General features: G+C 44.5%; 1 protein-coding gene across 1 annotated transcript in view; it reads right to left on the bottom strand.

Annotated features, from left to right (window-relative positions):
- mdga2a (MAM domain containing glycosylphosphatidylinositol anchor 2a) overlaps window positions 1–20,020 on the bottom strand; it is a 142,099-nt gene that overhangs the window by 33,521 nt on the left and 88,558 nt on the right. Inside the window, exons 7-8 of the mRNA XM_050062290.1 lie at window positions 13,076–13,405; window positions 9,196–9,519 (exon numbers count right to left, since the gene is read on the bottom strand). Coding sequence (XP_049918247.1) covers window positions 9,196–9,519; window positions 13,076–13,405 — 654 coding nt within the window. The remainder of the gene's footprint in view (window positions 1–9,195; window positions 9,520–13,075; window positions 13,406–20,020) is intronic.

The raw sequence follows: 20,020 nt of genomic DNA, 5'->3' as shown, positions 1-20,020 counted from the left end.
CCCTCCATTGTGACATTAGAAAGTGTCACATTTATCTTACAAGTGTACTCTTCTTCAACGTTTGCTTTACTTCCTGGATTTTTCCCACATGGAAATTCTGACCAATGAAGAGCAGCTTTCTCACACAAGGCATTTGATCTGGTCCTCTTGTAAATGCTGCCGTGAGAACACGAACCAACTCTAGGCAATTACACAACTTCGTGACAAAACACATTTGACTCATTGAAAAACAACCAGTATTGTTGTTTGTTTGTTTTGAACGGTGGTTTGCAGCTTGGTACGCGTCTCTCCTTTGTGACACACCATCCCCTCAACCACTTGTTGACAAAGTCAGCTCATATACAACATCACTTTAGAAACGTTAATATGACATGTACAAATGTAGAGCCTGATCTCACTCTGAAGTCATCAAACCTGGTGCTTGGGCAGTGACTTGCTGCGTCAGAAACCAACAGAAAAAGGCGTCCTTGAACAGTGACATGATTCACGGCTGGTTGCAGTTATAGTTCAACGGCGCCAGGCAGCGTCAGTGTGAAACGCAGCAGGACAAGGACGAAAGTTAAGGCAGGGGGCAGATGGGAGGTTTGGTGAATGGGTCCAACAAACACGACTTTCACCCCAGAGAGCGGTGTTCACGTCCTGTAAGACTCTACAGCCAAATCCTGTTGTTTTTTCCTAAACCTAATGTCAACAACCAACACACCCAGGGTACCTTGGACATCGTATGTGGATGTGGAAAATCCATGACCAAACGTCGATATGTGATGAGGTTGTAGTGAGAATGTGTTGAAATGTAAGGTATCCGTCATTTGCAGAAACGTAAAATAACATTTCCTTCTGGTCACTGTGAGATATGAGAGATTATAAAACCTTCTGAGACATTACTGTGGGCTTAAGAGAAAAAATACTGTTCTCACCATGAGAGAGAAAATTAGTTTAAACTGATTTAAACTGATCTGTTCTTTATAAAATAAATGTGCACGTGATGAATACACACACACACACACACACACACACATACGCACACAGAGGTCACAGACATAAAGGTCTGCGGTTCATCTCGACCCCGCAGTTATGTTTCCAGGACCTTCCTCCTGTGAGGGATTCAGTCCAGGAACATCTAAAGGTCAGCTCAACCCCTCTGCTCGGCAGCGACCTTCAGCCGAGCTCTCCAATTGGACAAATAAGACCTGCTGACCCTGCTGCTTAATTCCCACAATGCACTGCTGAGACTGGTGTTCCAGCTGGTTAATGAGCTCTTTTCTACCGTCTTTATGTTGATAACTCTGGTGTTGAAGTTTTTTTTGTCTGGCTGCAGTCTGAAGAGCAGCGGCAGTGGCTCTGCAAGGACGCTTCACATTCAAATTAAAATTTAATTCGGATAAATTATCCCAATCACAGCAGATTTAACAGCAGCTGCTCTGAAACGACGCTTCACTCTCCACTTCAACTTCACTCAATAAAATAACCTGTTACCAACTTCCTGCCTGCTGACGGTCCTCTGAGGGAACTTCAAGAGGTCCTCAGAAAAAAGGACTATACTGGTTTTGGATGTTTCATGACAGCATATTTCAAATCAATGCTACACGTTATAACATTCATATTATGAATATAAATTCTACAATATTTAACTAAACAACAGATATATAAAATGTTTTTATTCTTCTGTCTGTCGTCTTTTTGAATGAATCTTCTCAGTCAGAAAACTGTCCTTTAACACTGCTGAACCACTTTTCTCAGTCTGTGGGGACCGTTACACTCACGTCTTTACACATCACTAATGTCCCCGTAATGCTTTAGAAAAACAACCTCAGAGGGATTTTATACAACAACAACAACAACAACAGTCCAGATAGTCTGCTAACTCCTGTATTAAGCAGGATTTATACTTGTGCGTCAGCAGTAAGCCAAGTCTATGCCGTTGTGAGCATTTATATTTGTGCGGTGGTTTGTCTGTGTCACTCTGCAGTTACACCTCCAAAACACTAGTCGGCGACGGAGATTTCTGTGAAGTGCTGTAAAGTTTAGTTGATTCAAAACACACATTAAACATGGCTTAATAGAGANCTCACAAGGTTCACTGACAAAACAACTGTCTTATACTAAACACATTTTCCAAAAAATATAACATGCTAACGTTATTAGCACAAGCCTATGGCATTTTACATTGTATAAATTAGCCTAGCAACCATCAAAGATTTCCTCTGCTCATATGAAGCCAGGATAAATCACACACAGGATTTAAAATGCTATTTTTGTGGAGGCTTTATTTTCTTCACAATTTATTGTTTCTTATCTGTGAAATTAAAGTAAATAAAAGCTTTGTTTCAGTTTCAGCTCAGTTTGCCTTTTTATTTTTCTGTCTGTTCACCACTTAAAGGAAAACCTTTCAGTCAGTAAACAGTCCACAAGGTTCTAAACAACATCACAGATATGGTATCTAGGACTGCAGCATCACTGACGTCCCTGTAATCCATGTTAATCAGTTTGCCCATTTATTTTTCTCTTTTCTTGACTGTCTCCGTTCAAGTAAACTTTCCAATCAATAGATGATCTGCTCGTTTCTAAAAACCACTATAACACTGCCAATTGTTTGTCTGGTATTACAGATATGGTATCTAGGACTGCAACATCTTTGGTGTCCCTATAATCCTTGTGGGAATGAAATGTGGGACTTACACAACAGCTACCTAACAATCATTTTCTTTTTATTCTAATGTCTGTTCTCTACTCTGAGGAAAGCTTTCAGTCAGATGGCCTGGTAACCTCTGTATAAACTCCATAACACACTGTTTTTTAAAATGATCTTTAGGGGACCATAACGCTCACACCTTGGCACATTACTGATGTCCCCGTAATCCCTGTGGAAAAACAACTACAGTCCTCATTTTGTCATTTATATTCCTCTGTCTGTTTTCTCCTTGAAGAAAAGTTTCCCTCAGTAAACAGTCCCTTAACTCTGCTGAACATTTATCTTTAGGTTGTGGAGACCGTAACACTCACACCTCAACAAATCAGGTAGGTAGAAAAACACCCTCAGGGGGATTTTACACAACAACTACAGGCATGAACTTTTCTTTAGATTCCTCTCTTTGTTCAATATTTTGGAGAAATATTTTCAGTCACTGCTAAACATTGTTCCTAGTGAGGTACTGTGAGGACTGCAACATCACTGATGTCCCCGTAATCCCAGTAGGAAAACAGCCTTGTGGGATTTTATACAACAGCTACTGTACAGTCTTCTATTATTTTCTAATGTCTGTTCTCAACTCTAAAGAAACATTTTCAGTCAGCAAATGACCCCGTAACTTCTGTATCAATGGATGTCTAAAAGCTTTTTCTTGTTTTATTGTGGGGACCTCAACACATCACTGATGTCCCCATAAACCATGTTAATACACAACTCCAGCGGGATTTTATACAACTGTCATCATCAGTTTGTATTTTTATTTGTCCTTCTGTTTATTACTTTAATAAAAACTTTTTAGGCAGTAGAATGTCCTGTACCTTCTGTATAAAAGGTTTCACAATCTGCAAAATATTTTGCACAGGATTGTGAGGACACACAACTGATGTCCCTGTAGTGCTGTAGACAGACAACCCTGGAGATATTTCATACAACAGATTCAGTCCAGACAGTCTGTAACTTTGAATGCTGTAACATTTAGCTAAACGTTTCTTTGGGGAGCATAACACTCGCATCTCAACACATCACTGACGTCCCTGTAAACCATGTTAATAAACTAGCTCATCAGGATTTAATGTAACAGCTAATGTCAGTGTTTTCATTTTCTATTCTTCTGTCTTTTCCAGTTGTATCCATTATCCAGGTCCCTTACCATCCCCCATCAGTTAAAATGTAGGCTAACTGTCTTCCTGAATATTAATAATAATCATTATGTTGTGTTATTTCATTTAAAAACATAATGTAATGCCAAATAACAGATTAAACTGAAGTTGGAATAACATCATCGTCAGTTTATCAGAGAGTAAAAAAGCCAAGTGATCAGAATTATATTTATGAGTATTGAAGAAATGATAATTTGGCACCAGTGCTGAATAAGAAGCATTTTTAGGAATTGTTCCAACAATTAAACAGAGCGGCCTACAAAGGAAGAACTCTGAGGCTACTGGAATAAAATCAAAATGATATATAGGTTGTTTAAACATATGAAGTGGGAGGTGTGGGGGTTCCTCTCATGGGAAATTTTGAGCATCAAACGCTTCATTTCCTGCATTCTGGTAAATTTTCATGCACCAATTTAAGGTGGAAATATATCTATATCTGTATACCTTGTACATTTATTATTATTTTACAATGTCATATATTATTTTATTGTTTTTTCTTCCGAACAAGCTCATTTGTAATTCTTTTTTTTACTAATTATTGATTTATATGATTATGATAAAATACGTACAACATGTTACGAAAAGCAAATTAGCACATATTATATCTTGTTTTTTTTCCAGGACACCAAATGTGTCGGGCCGGCACTGCTGTGATCCATGTCAGTAAACTACCTACAGTTCTTTTCTTTGTTCTGTCTGTTCACTACATTAAAGCCTTTCAGCCTTTAAACGATCTGGTAACTTCTATGTGAATGCTATGATTGTGTTTTGTGGGGACGGTAACATCTCGACACATCACAGACGTCCCTGTAATCCATGTTAAAAAGCGACCTTGGGAGGATTTTACACAACAGCTACAGGCGTCTGTTTTGTTCCTCTGTCTGTTCACCACTTTGAAGGAACTTGTTGGTAACTTGTTGTGTAAAACCTCAGAGGAGGATGTTCGTCAGAGGGATTGTGGGGACGTCACCTCTGCACATCACTGTCGTCCCCATAATCCAGTAAAAAAAACCCCAACAGACTGTGAGGGATTATTGTCAAAGTAAAACCCTAAAAAAACTACTAACAGCTCATTTCAAATGTTGCTCATAAGCGTTTATCTTGGAGCCTCATGTGGAGCTGATTAGCATATTTATAAAAAGTCATTAAAAACGGAGCTGGACATCGTTAATGTGCGATAACACAGAGAAATGACTGCATGTTGTGTTTATGTGCTTCATGTTTTTACAGCTCCAACATGCTGCTGTGTCGGTTCCTCTTCATGTTGAACTTGTGCAGGTTTTCAGTTGGCAGCTTCTCCAGAGGATCAGTGAGGTTTCTTCGCTTAAACACAGTTGGAAGTTAAATCGGCGTCGTGTGTGACTTGAATGTTGTTTCACTTATTTCAAAGTAATCCACCTGTAATCTGGCCTCACTTTAATCTGCTTAGTGTTGTTGCACAGTGAAAACATCAAAACATGCTGCAGGAAGTTTAGAGAAAGAGAGAATTTAAAAAAGAGATGCTCCTTTTTACAGCAGCGAGAAATCCCTGCAGTCAGAGTCCTGCTTTCAAAGTGTTTCCTCACTGAAAAGTAAACATTTAAGATGTTCTGTAACCCAAGTACTAACACTAGTAAGTAGTCGTATGGTGTCTGTTAAACCCTGTTGTGACAACAAGAATTTAACCTAACATGAATTCACTGTTGCTGCAATCAGAACAGAAGTACAGAGAGTTGCTGAGTTGAGATGATACACCGTCTCAACGTGGTGACTTTATAACGTTGCAGAACGGCACATTGCAAGTAGCTGCCTGTTTCAACTCATCTCGTCATGAATCTTTGGTCTGAACTGGGCTTCATGTAGCTGGCCGCTCTGTTCCTGTGTCGCGTAGTATGATTACAGCATAAGACTGTTGTCATGGTGACAGTAAGATGACTGAAGTGCACTGATTACAAGTATACTGTGGTTGGAGAGATCTCCAAACATCCTGACCTCAACAGGTCAGTCGCATGGTCGCTTCTCCTGAACATGTGCAGTGCCGCTCAAGGCCACCTCTGAACGGCATATAGTTGTGATCCACAGCAGGAACAGGACATCACCTCGCATTCCCATCATCACACCAGTCCTTATTCACCTCTCTCTACTTCTCTCACCAGAGTCCTCTACTCTGTCAGATCGGCATTTAGGAAAAGAGTCACCTGGTTGAACAGCGCTGTCCAGGATTTAGCCATGTTTTGGTGAATCAAAGGACATTACAGTTCCTGATATCCCTCTGGAAACTGATGCAGCACAGAGGTTTATTATCCAATGCCTGTGTAGTGGCTAACAGGATGCTAGTTCACCTGGTGCCATCATCTCCATCTTCTCCTCGATGTTTACTGATGTTTATATTTGAAAAACTCAACCTGGCTAGCTAGCAGCTGGCTAGAGCAGTGGTTCCCAACTGGTCCAGCCTCAGGGTCCAGACCTCTCCTTAGTCATTAATTCAAGGTCCACACAGTTTAACATATTCAGCGTCATACTTGCATTTGGTGATGTCGTGGAGCTACTTCACTGTTCCGTTAGTCACTCACTCTACAACAAGAAACAGCACTTCAGCATGAAAACTCTGGGCCGGAAATTCACTGTACTTAAAAACAAAGTGTTTTTTACAATCTTACAATCCCAGTCAGAATGGACCTGCAACCCATTTTTGGACCAGGACCCACCAGCTGGGAACCACTGAGCTAGAATACAGTTAGCTAGCTGTTTACAGGCTGGTGAGCTGATTTCCTCATCTCCTTGAGTGACTCGCAGCCGCATGCCAACGCCATCCAAAGCCAACCACAAAAAGCACCACCAACACTTGTAAAACAGCTATAGTAACACAAAGTTAGTGGAGCTGACAGAGAGGCGACTGGAAACGTTTGCGTCTACACAATTCAAGACCTCTCTTGTCAGACTTTCGACAGGAAGTTATTCTGTTATAAAATGTTTGTTTTAATGAAATCACCCTCTGTGCTGTTTTAATATTTTAATCTCATGTCTGTTTCATCTGATTTTCTTTCGTAGAGGACAAAACAGTTTGAAAGTGAATTCTAAAGACATTTTAATAATTTAATGAGAGTGTATTTATGTGTTTGGTTGTTTTCAGGTGTGTCTCAGCAGACGCAGAGCTCAAACTGTTCGGCTGAAGATTTCTGCAGAGAATCAGAACGAGTCGAGCTGCAGAGGAGATTCACTCTGACATGACAGCCTTTTAGTGCAGCAGGAAGCCACGAGCTGTGTGTGTGTGTGTGTAGCTTCCTGTCACATCCTCTGATGGAATTTCGTGCGACACGGTACCCTGCAGGTTAGACGGAGCGTGACTGGAAGGTCGTGGATTCGATCCCCGCCCGCGGACAGACGGACGGACAGACGACGTGCGTCTGTCAGCCGCTGCCCGCGTGCCCTCGAGCGGAGGCGTCGAACCCTCTACCTGCTGAGCTGCTGGTGTCTGTTTCCGCTGAAACGGTGTTTTTATTGAGCAGATGTGCTGCTGTCTGCTCTGATGGATGTGATGCACTTTGATTGGACGATGTGACATCTCCTCTGCAGCGCTCAGGAGCCGACGTCACAAAGCATTCTGGGTATTTTAGAGGCTAAAGCGGCACAGTCGCCTGCTGGTGTTTGTTTACATCTGCAGCAGATGGTGCATTTGGTTTCAGCCGGAAAAAGACTTTTGACAGAAAAATGACAAACGGAGGACGTCGGGAAGACGGAGACACGTCGTCAAACTGAACCAATTAAAGATGAATAATTCAGTTTCTTTATGGTGCCGTCTGCTTCTGTTTTTATTCTTTTTTTTTCCCAAAAGTTGTTGGGAAGTTGCCACAGTGAGCATCAGAGGGAGAAGTACTGAGATGTTTTACTTAAGTGAAAGTACCACAGTGTAGAAATAAGTAAAAATCCTGCAATTAGACTCCACCTCAGGAAAAGAACACAAGTATCAACAGCAGAAGTGGTTGAGCTACTGGTTGAGCCGAGTGGTTCCTTTTAGAGAGTTGTATTATTATATATACTATATATATATATATCATATTACGATGCTTTAACTGCTAAGCTGAAACCACTGGCGCCACAGTGGCACATCAAGTGCTGCACCAAGCACGCACTGGACACGTCGTCCTGCAGCTCGTCAACAGATGACCACGCAAAGTTATCACTACTTTTAGTGAAAGATCTGTACTTCTTCCACTTCTGCATTAACTTAAAATCATGTGTGAACAGCCACTAATTAAAGTTGATTTCCCACCTGAAGAGCCGAACTCCAGAGCTGTGAATCACCAGGAAGCATCTTTTTGGCCACTGACTTAATAATGACGGGATTGTGGGTCGTTTAGTCCAACAACTTTCATGTGGGAGTCTGCTTTTGCTTCCCGTGTGAATGTAAAGCCAAACCCTGTTCTTTTTTCCTAAACCCAACCACGTGCGTGTGTTGTGTATTTTGCACCCAGGGTACCTTGCACGTAACATCTCAGCGTTGAAAAGTCCACAACCCAACGTCGATATGTGACAAGGTCTGAGAGGGGGAGCCTTGGGACAATGAGTGATAAGTTTGTGAATGGACTGTGGCAGAGTGTGCGTGTATGTGCGGCCTGACAGGCTGTTACAGAGTAGATGCACGCTTCATCCTGTGCGGTGATAAGGTTGGTGGGTGTAGATCGGTAGAAAGAAAATAGTTCCTACATGAAACTGCTCACAACAAGGTCTGTGGATTATCTTGAGTAACTGGGTCATGGTTTCTGGAAAGAGACATTGCTGTTGAGTTTGTCAAATGTATTTGAGCACCACAAGTTGAGCGTCATCTAGTTTCATTATACTGGAGAGAAGGCAGATATCTCTACGGCCGATATCTCCAATACTCTGCAACTCACAAAAACAACCTAGACTGATAAACAGCACTACAGGTAAGAGGAAAAATATGTTTTTTTGATTTTGGGGTGAACTGTCCCTTTAAACTGAATAAAATGTTTTCAATCAGCAGAGATTCTTATTTTCCGCCTGAAGCCTTTCATCTCCCACAGTCACATTATTTAATATTTAATTCATTAAGCCTCATCAATGCAACTAATTGGACTGGATGTTTTACACACACACACACACACACACGCATGCTTGACGCACATACACACACAGACACAGACACAGACACACACACACACACACACACACACACACACACACACACGTACGACCTGATTAATGTCATTTCCTGGAGTTGCATGTATGAACAACAGGGTCAATTACTGATATGGGTCAGCTGATTAAACCCACTCTGCTTGTGTGTAGTTGTGCGTGTGTGTGTGTGTGTGTGTGTGTGTGTGTTTGTGTGTGTGTGTTACTCACACTGCACCACCAGCTGTATCAGAGCCTCTCTGGGTTTCACGTTGAAGCCGTTGTACTGGCTCGTCCGGCAGCAGTACGTCCCGCTCATCTCTCTCGTCACGTTGGTGATCCTCAGGACGCCATCGTAGCTCTCCGTCTGCTCCGAGCCGTCCGGCATCAGAATCACTGCCGCCACCGCTGCGGCCGCTGCCCCGGGCTCCTCCACCCGGGACCACAGGATGATGGGCTTGGGTTTCCCTGAGACCAGACACTGCAGGTCCACGGTGTCGCCCTCCTGAGCGATGAGGTGAGAACGCCCTCTGGGGACGGTCAGCTCCGGAGGAACTGCAGACAGACAAACAACGTGGTTTTAATTTCAATCTTTAGGCATGTGACAGTAACTCTCTCCCAACCCAGAGGGAGCAGCGTTTTCCAGCAGCGAACCATGGCCTCAGATTTGGAGGTGCTGACTCTCATCCCAACTGCTTCACCCTCGGCTGCAAACCGCACCAGTGCATACTGAAGGTCACGGTGTGATGAAGCCAACAGAACCACATCATCTGCAAAGAGCAGGTTCTGAGGTCCCCAAACTGGATCCCTTCCTCCCCTCGACTGTGCCTCAAAATCCTGTCCATGAATATCACAAACAGAATCAGAGACAAGAAACAACCCTGGCAGAGGCCAACACCCACTGAGAACGTCACACAGGGACTGGATGTAGCAGTGAGCCCGGTACCCTGTATTCCTGCAGTACCCCCAAGAAAAGGAGTTCAAGTATCTTGTCTTGTCTGGTCTGAGATGGACAGGCAGTTTGGCGCGATGTCAGCAGTGATGCGTGCGCTGTGCCGCACTGTCGTGGTGAAGAGGGAGCTGAGCTGGAAGGCAAAGCATTCGATTCACTGGTCCAGCTACGTCCCAACCCCTCACCTATGGTCATGAGCTCTGGGTAGTGACCAAAAGAATGAGATCGTGGATACAAGCGGCTAAAATGAGTTTCCTCTGTGGGGTGTCTGGGCTCAGCCTTAGAGATAGGGGGAAGAGCTACTTCTCTTTGTGTCCGAATGGATTAGATGAGTTGGTTCAACATCTGATCAGGATCCTCCTGGGCGCATCCCGTTAGAGAATTTCTTGACACATCTGACTGGTAGGAGGCCCCGGGGCAGACCCAGAACACATTGGAGGGATTATTTATTTCATTTGGTCTAGGAACGCCTCGAGATCCCCCAGGAGGAGCTGGAAAGCATTGCTGGGCAGAGGGACGTCTGGAGTTCTTTGCTCAGTCTGCTTCCCCGCAACCTGGCCCCAGATGAATGGATGGACAGATGTGTGACAGCCCTTTCTGAGCATGAGTCTGGTGGGTGAAGTCAGGTCATCAGGGATATGACCTCTCGACCTGATCTGCTCGTCTCTGCTCAGCAGAAGACACCGACAGAGTCTGACTTTTTATCTTTTGCTATCAGAACACAATCTTTATTCAAGATATTCAACTAAACAACAAACACACATGTTCAGTCAGGCAGAGTGGGCTCCTTTGTAACTGGAGAGAACTGTAGGTCCAGGGCAGCTGCACCCTTGCTTGTTCCCCTGACCCCCGTACATCTGGCGCCCATGGGAAGACATCCTGAAATAAAAACGATAAGCCTGAAGGGACGGCTATGAGGCTTCTAGATAATTCTATCTATGGGTCAGGGCTGGGATTTTAGTTTGGTTTATTTAGTCAGGTAGTTTGTTTTGAGCTCAGAGGCGTCAAGAAGCTCCTTTACAAGACTTTCTTTTTTGTGCTGTTACAACAAAACCGGCGACTCTACCAATTTATTTCTTCCAACAGTGTTGGTTAATGCATCAACATCCTGCACGTGCTAAAATCATATCCAAATATTTTTGACTTTACAGTTAATTGACTCTTGTTAGTGTGTATTTGAATTCATCTAAGGGTGCTTTCACACCTGCCCTGTTTGGGTTGCAAGTGTACTCTTCTTCAACGTTTGCTTTACTTCCTGGATTTTTCCCACATGGAAATTCTGACCAATCAAGAGCAGCTTTCTCACACAAGGCATTTGATCTGGTCCTCTTGTAAATGCTGCCGTGAGAACACGAACCAACTCTAGGCAATTATACAACTTTGGAACAACATGAGTCCCTGATTCAGACCAAAGGAGACCACTCTAGGGCTGACAGCAGCCTAAAACCTCTATAATTTCTTTTTCACATCGTCAGACCTGAAATTTTTCCATTTTTTGATGAGAAATGAAAAATTCTATATCAACTTGTGTCTTTATTATACAGATTTTTTTAATGTCAAGAGAGATTTAACTTATCATTATCTGTCTTTCACTAAATGTGTTTTACATGTTGTGTCTGATTCATTTCACAGACTTACCATTAAACATTTAACATACTGTATTAACAGTTTATGCCTCTTACATTAAGAAGTCTGAATTAGTGTTAACTTCATTAAACAGTAAGTAATGATTTTGTTATTAAAGAAATTGTGACATTCTAATTAAATTAAGTTTCAGTTTCAAGGCTTAACTTTTTCTCAGGATATAATATGAAAAATAAATATCAAGTAATATTTTGTTTTGTCTCCAGAGAGAGACGAAGAGCTTCATCACCAACACAACAAGCGACTGAAAGTGACTGAGAATATAAAATAAATATTAAATACAAAGCGATGATGGGACGTGATGCTGAGTAAAGAAATAAAATAGCAGATGTTTGTGGAGTTTGTCCTTCATTTAAAAACATACTGAGAGCTGCTGTTTGGGGGAGACGGGGGAGGAGGAGGAGGAGGAGGAGGAGGAGGAGGAGGAGTGAGGCTGCTGGACTGTTTTAGCATTTATTTTCCTTATGGGAATGCAGCAGCAATCCGAGCGCGACCTTCTGTTTTAACACGAAACATCCGTCAGCCGGCGTCACACAGTTCAGACTGCAGCCATGCTTCCATTTAAAAACTCCATCCTCCTCCTCTCCTCCTCCTCCTCCTCTTCCCCTCCCTCCATCCTCCTCTCCTCCTCTCAGGCTCTCTGAATGTTTCTTCCTGCCTGCCAAGGTCACAAACAAACAGGAAGTCAGCCACCGCCAGCAGACGCTCGCCTGCATGACGTCCGTCTGAAGGAAAACTTCTGCTTCTTTTCTCTCTGCTCAGACTGAACACAGAGGTTTGTTACACGGTTCTGAGGCTGCAGAAATAAAAACACAAAGAAGAAGAAGAGCTGCACTTCCTGCTGAGACTTCTTTGTTTTTCACTGATGAAGCTGTCAGGACCTTTACTGTGAGAAACTGTGAATGTGTGAACCCTGTGTCGCAGCTTTGATCTGAATTACTGACAAAAGACGATAAAGACCGCTCGTGTCTCACAGCTGTACAGTCCACAGTTTACCTGGAGCTCAATGCTGATGTCGACAAGAAGTTCTGATACCATGTTTTTTCTGCTTGAGTGATGGTCTTTTTTTTTGTTCTTTGTATTTCCTAAAATAGCCTCATATTATGTGCTTGAATCCTGCACTGTTTTAAATCTGTGTTTCTACATGTAGCAGAGGGTCCCTGCTCTGTCTCCCTCTCAGCTCAGAGGTCCTTGGCCTGAAAGACGTTAAAAACCTCTGATCTAGAACATCGGAGAGCGTCTACAGCGTCTGTCTTCGATGTCATCGTATTGTACACTCGTGATGATGTATTTTTTTCACGTCTCCATTTAGAAATCTTTTGAATCAATATTTTTTATTTGTTTATTTTTGTTAGTCAGAGCTGACTGTATTATTTCAGCTGATGTTTAGTAGCTGTAATTTATTTTACCTGCTGATCGTTTTAAAATAAACCTGAAAAATGTTTTAAATTTCTGACGGTCTCCTCCTTCATGTCCTCGTCTCCTACATGTCTTTTTCTTCCCAGCGTGACTCACCTGTGGTGGATGAGATGTTGACGTCGATGCTGATCTCGGGGGTTCCTCCGTTCCTCAGCGACGCCACACAGGTGTAGGTGCCGAAGTCGGTGAACTTGAGGTCGATGATGTCGAGGTTGGTGGTCCCTGGCGTGACGTCGGTGTCTGTGTGGGTGATGACCATCCGCTCAGAACTCCTCAGCGGCCGGCCGTTCTTCAGCCAGCTGAACTGCAGCTCCTCGGGCGGCGTGGCCTCCACCTGGCAGCTGATCTTCACCTCCCGGCCGATCTGGATGTTGTCGTCGTTGTGGTACGGGTCAGGCGTGATCCAGAACCGACCTTTACGAAGACCTGCAGGAGAGAGACGGACACAAGGAGACGAACTTTAGTTCAACAGAAAGATTGATCAGTTTGTGTTTAAGCTAATGCTGAAAAAGCACAGCAGTCCAACGGCAAAACATCACTCAGGTTCAGGTCAGGCAGGTCGTTCCTGCCAATCACCCCTTTTCAGGTCTCTCCTTTGTTGCCGACATGAGCATTGAAATCCCCTAGAACAATTATGGAGTCCCCAGCTGGCATCCCTTCCAAGACACCACCCACAGACTCTAAGAAGGCCGGGTACTTCAAACCGCCGTTCAGTGTATACGCACAAACGACAGTAAGAGACCTTCTCTTAGCGACTTGCAGTCGCATCGAGGCGACCTTCTCGTTCTCTAGGGAGAACCCCAACACGGTGGAGCTCAGCCGGGGGCTTGTGAGTATCCCTCCACCCAACTAGCACCTTTCACTCTGGGCAACTCCAGAACAAGCGAGAGTCCAGCCCATCACCAGGAGTTTGGTTCCAGAGCCAATGCTGTGCATGGAGGTGAGCCCAACTTTATCTAGTTGGTACCGCTCCACCTCGCACACCAGCTTCGGCTCCTTCTCCAGCTCAGTGGCCTAGTGGTAGAGTGTCCGCCCTGAGACTGGGAGGTTGTGGGTTCGATCCCCAGCCGGGTCATACCAAAGACTGACTGCTGCCCGTCACACCATGCACCGGACCCTGAATTCCTGTCCTGCAGGTGGTGGGCTCACAGGGCGACTGCTCCATGTTATTAATTCTGGCTGAGCCTGACTGAGCTCCATGTCCTTAGGCACAGCCACCAGACACTTGTCTGGCCTCAGGACATGAGGTCCGGGCAGGCTCAGCCCAAATAAGCCCACATTGCCTTGGGAGACCTACCAGGGGCTATTAGCCTGGGACAACACAGCTCCTAGGATCACCGTGACATGTAAACCCTTCAACCACATTAAGGTGATTCTTGGAGGAATGTTCATGTGCTGAGTTCTTGCTGCAAAATCTCAGTAAAATGTTCCATTATTGTTGTGCACGTCCCCATGTCATACAGAGTCCAGTGACAACTAACTAGCAGACAGTGAAGCATCCCAGCCAGAAACAAAATATGAACATTGTTGTTTTTTCGGTCCTCATCTTTATAACGTCAATGTGAGAAGCATTTGGTAAACTATTTTTTAAACAACTGTTTTGACACTTTAGAGTGCTGGAAAAAAGATTTATACAATCCTACTTCCCATGTCTTTTAAGACTTTTTGAGGGATTGATTTAAGATATTTTAACACCAATTAAGGCCTTAATTTTTAAGGATCTGTGGGGTCCCTGTGAACCTGGTTGCTATGGTGTTACTGGCCATAATAAGCTCTGTAGCAGATGGGCAGCGAATTGACATCTTTAAAAAAAGTATCAGAAATCGTAACATGATTCTGGTTAAGTATTAAGCTTTCAACAGGTTTGACATTTAATAGAAACAAATGCTGCTTTCAGTCTCCTAAATAATTCCAGGATCGGACTGACATTTATAAAGAGGGCGTCCGACTCAGTGACCAATCAGAGATTATTTCCCAAAGTTCAGCTGGACACATTTGGTATCTTTGGTACCAAAGGTTGTGACTTTAAACAAATGTCACACAAACACCATAAGTTTGAAACTGATGTTTTATAAATGAGTTGCTCCAGGGTCAAAGGTCAAGCTGCTGAGTGACACTATCGCAGGTTATTGTTCCTGAACATGTGATGTTGTCTGTTTCCATCAGAGCTGAGTGTGTCAGCAGAGTTTTGTCTCCCCTCACATTTTAAATGATTACAATGACCCTTCCTGCTGTGGAGAAACTAATCCGTCCAAATGGGGCTTAATTATCACTGAAGCCATTTGTTCGGTTTAATCCACAGCCACAAGCTGCGGCTGCTGCCGCTCCTCTTCCTCCTCTTCTCAGTTAACCTCCTGGTTTCCAGCTCAGTGGGAGGTCGCCTGACAGGATTCATTACATCCCCTCACAGCCAATCAGGTGGCAGTAACAGCCGATATCACTTTATGATAAAATGTTCAGTACGGCTGTTTTGACTTTGTTGAAACTGGTAATTAAATCATTTGTGTGTCAGTGAATCCATCTGTCTGATCGTCAGCATGGTTCATAGAAACACATCTTATCTACTGTTCAGGTCATCTTGAAGTTTGATATTCCTGCTCATGATGTTTTCTCTAGAGTCAACATCAGAACAAACATTTTTAGCTCCATTTCTACCAGGAGGTGTGTTCAGACTGAACGCACCATGAGTCTACAGCCATGCTAGCACTTAGTTTAGCATGTTAGCATGATAGCATCAGCTACTCAGCGATGAACACAGAGTCCAGCTGAGGCTGCTGTGAATGTCCTGAGCTCTGCAGGTGTTTGGACTCATTGAAACGTTGACCTGATGATGGCGCTAGATGAAAAGTCAGACGATAGCAAAACTTATCACAGTTCACACTGAGGTGAACATTAATGATGAACCGTATTTCATCACAATCCATACTATTCATTCATTTTCTGTAACAGTTTATCCTGTTAGGGGTCGCAGGGGGGTGGAGCCTATCCCAGCAGTTCACCCTGGACAGGTCACCAGACTATCACAGGGCTGACACATAGAGACAGACAACCATTCACACTCACATTCACACCTACGGACAATTTAGAGTCACCAGTTAACCTGCATGTCTTTGGACTGTGGGAGGAAGCTGGAGCACCTGGAGGAAACCCACGCTGACACAGGGAGAACTCCCCACGCTGGGTTCGAACCAGGAACCCTCTTGATGTGAGGCGACAACGCCAACCACTTGGCTTGGGGGAAAGTATCAAGTACTTTCAAGTCAAAAGGCTCAAGTCCAAGTAGAATCATGAGTCATTGGTGCTAAAATCAAAGTCAAGTTGCACCTTCAGCACCTCCAAGCCCGAGTCTGCCTCAAGCGTTCAAGTATCTCAGGGTCTTGGTCATAAGTGAGGGTAAAATGGAGCGTAAGATGGAGAGGTGGGTTGGCGTGCGCTGTGCCGGACTGTCGTGGTGAAGAGGGAGCTGAGCTGGAAGGCAAAGTTTTCGATTTACTGGTCCATCTACGTCCCAACCCTCACCTATGGTCATGAGCTCTGTAGTGACCGAACGAATCGCGGGAGACTGCGGATACAAGCGGCGGAAATGAGTTTCCTCTGAGCTCAGACATCTGGAGGGAGCTCGGAGTAGAGCCGCTGCTCCTTCACGTCTAAAGGGGTCAGTTGAGGTGATTCAACATCTGATCAGGATCCTCCTGGGCGCCTCCTGTTAGAGGTGTTCCAGGCACGTCCCTCTGGTAGGAGGCCCCGGGGCAGACCCAGAACACACTGGAGGGATCTCATCTGGCCTGGGAACACCTCGGGGTCCTCCAGAAGGAGCTGGAAAGTGTTGCTAGGGAGAGGGACGTCTGGAGGACTTTGCTCAGCCTGCTGCTTCCAAGAGCCCGCACAAACAAGCAGATGAAAATGGATGGAGTTGCTTTTTAAAATTTTCTCTCATTTGTCAAGTCGAGTCTGAAGTCGTCAAATTAGTGACTCGAGTCCACACCTCTGGCATTTAGGCGTTTCTGCTGAACCAAACTCAAAGTGAACTGTGACTCCTGTGTACAGTTACAATCCTGCAGGAAACACAAACAGTGAAACGTGACGCCATCAGCATCTCCACCTCCTCCTCCTCCTCCTCCTCTGTCAGTCCCTGTTCTGAACTCTCTGCAGTCTTCAGTGGACGACTGCAAACAGACCAGAAGGTTGTAGTTCAAATCCCAGATCTGTGTGTTTGTGTGTGTGTGTGTGTTGAGGGTATGTGTATATAAATAGCTCAAGTTCGTGAGGCGAGCAGCTGATTGTCCTTGTTCATTAAGATTAAAGCAAGAACGCCTCAGAACAAAACCCTGTGTGTGTGTGTGTGTGTGTGTGTGTGTGTGTGTGTGTGTGTGTGTGTGTGAGAAAGAGAGAGTGAGTCTGTGTGTGAGTTAGAGAGGAAGAGGGGGAGTGTGTGTGTTTCACTGCGTCAGTAAAAGGTCTGTTGCATAACTAGAGGTGGATGCAGTCGCTCACACATGAAAGTCACTGCGCATGCACACACACACACACACACACACACACACACACACTCTGGCCTGGCTCCAGTACACAGGAGTACTCTAGCAGAAACGCTGATGAAGACCCTGAGTGTGGCTGAAAGCTCCAGAAAAGTGAACTACATTACCCATAAGACCTTTCTCTGCACAGACCCTTACGTCTCATCTTTAAAGACACATCATCACCTCCTCCTCAACCATCCCCTCCTCCTCTCCCCCTCCTTCATTAACCCCTAAATTTATCACCTTACGCTTCACCTCCTCTTCATCTCTCTTCCGTCATCACCTCTTCTTTTAACACTCTTACTGCTCCTCCTGATATTGATCATCTTTCAACACCTCCTCTTCCTCCTCCCCCTTTACTGCCTCATCCACTTTGATTCCTCCCCTTTCTTTCATCTCCTCTTCTCCACCTTCATTGTCATCCTCTGGTTCCCCCTTCATCACCTCCTGGTCCCCTTTGATTCCTTCCTTTTCTTTCATCACCTCCTCCTCTCCATCGCCATCATCACCTCCTCACCCTTCTGATTCCTCCATTCTCTTTTATCACCTCCTTGTTTCCTTTTTTTTATCACCCTTTCTTCCTTCTAACTCTTCATCACCTCCCCTGTCTCACTCCTACTGCTCCTCCTGATAGTGATTGTCTTTCATCACCTCCTACTCCTCCCTCTTCACCTCCTTATACCCTTTCTTTCCTCCCTTTTTTAATCACCTCCTCATCTCAACCTGTCGTCAGTCCCTCTTCTCTCTCACCTTTAATCACCTCCTCCTTTATCACCCCCCCTCCTGATATTGATCATCTTTCATCACCTCATTCTTATCCTTCTTTACCTCCTCATCCCCTCCCTTTTCTTTCACCTCCTTCTCTCCAACTCCTTCACCATCTTCTCTTCCTCCTCACTCCCCATCACCTCCTCCTCCTTTATACACTCCGGAAAAAAATCATCACCCTACTTTTAATCACCTCCTACTCCTCCCTCTTCACCTCTTCATCTCCCTTTTCTCTCATCACCTCCTCCTCTCCACCTGTCATCATTTTCTCTGCTTTCTCACCCTTCATCAGCTTCTCCTCATCCCACTTCACCTCCTCATTCCCTTTGATTTGTCTCTCTTCTTCCATCACCTCCTTCTGTCCACCTCTGTCATCATCTTCTCTTCCTCCTCCTTTTGCCACTCTCCACTCCTCCTCTTCCTTCATACACTCCTAAAAAAAATCATCACCATACCTGTATTCACCTCTTACTCCTCCCTCATTGCTTCCTCATTCCCTTTGATTCTTCCTTTTTCTTTCACCTCCTCCTTCTCTCCACCTCTGTCATCATCTTCTTTGCCTTCACACCCTTTATCACCTCTTCCTCTTCCTCCTCCTGTCTTACTTTATCCCTTCATTCCTCATTCTCCTCCTTCGATTTTTCCATTTCTCTTTCTCCTCCCCCTCCCTCCAGCAGCCCTCCTCCTCTCCTCTTCTTTTTTGACCCCTCTGGACACAGACGCCTCCCTCCATGTCCATTAGAATAACAGATGTATCCTCTCCACATGCACGCACACACACACACACACACACACACACACACTGGGTCCACACACACACACACACACACACACACACACTGGGTCCATTAGCAGCAGTGCGTGTCAGACTGGGAGGACTGGCTGCCTCGTAGAGAGACCACTAACTAACATGACTGAGAGAGAGAGAGAAAGAGAGGTGCATGATGGGAGTTAAATAACTAAGGAGGACACACACACACACACACACACACACACACACACACACACACACACACACACACAGGTGAGTCATGCTGGTGAATAAAACACTGTCGGACAGACGAAGGAAACACTCACACAAGAGATGTCATGACACACCATCATTAAAGGGATAGTTCAACATTCTGGGAAATCCTCCGTCCTTCTCTCTGACAGCGAGACGTTCAGATGGATCTCAGTCACGTGTCAGTGTGTGAGTGTATCGGACAGAGCTGGATGTGTGCAGCCTCAGGCTGTTCTCACAAATTCTACTTATGTTTTCCTACAAAAAGCAATGCACCCAGATTCCTACAGATAGGTCACAAAAAAATGAAGTTTTAGAAGGACTTTACCCTGGAGTCGCGTGTTCAGATCCGTGTTAACCTTGAGTCATTTTAAGGAACGTTTCTTTTCCTAAACCTGACCTCCTTAACCTTACGTTAGTTACATAACTGCACATCAAGGACGTAATGTCATTTGGGATATCATACAAACAGCTTATGGGAATACGTTGTTAGCCTAGCTTAGCCAACACGTTGTCACCACAAACTCGTCAAATACTGATGATTGGCCTGTGGCCCTCTGTATCTGAAAGGACTATGATTACACCAGAGCTGAGCCTGGTCTCACTCCGAAGTTGTCGAAATCAGAAACCAATGAAAAAACTGTTATAGTTTAGCGGTGCCCGGCGACGTCAGGGGGAAATGCAGCAGGACAAGGACGAAAGTTAAGGCAGCAAAAGTCACACTGGGGCGGTTGGATGAGCCCAACGGCA

This window comes from Epinephelus moara, chromosome 14 (genome assembly GCF_006386435.1).
Source record: "Epinephelus moara isolate mb chromosome 14, YSFRI_EMoa_1.0, whole genome shotgun sequence".
NCBI classification, from domain to species: domain Eukaryota; kingdom Metazoa; phylum Chordata; class Actinopteri; order Perciformes; family Serranidae; genus Epinephelus; species Epinephelus moara.
This window is presented reverse-complemented; position numbering and strand designations above follow the sequence as displayed.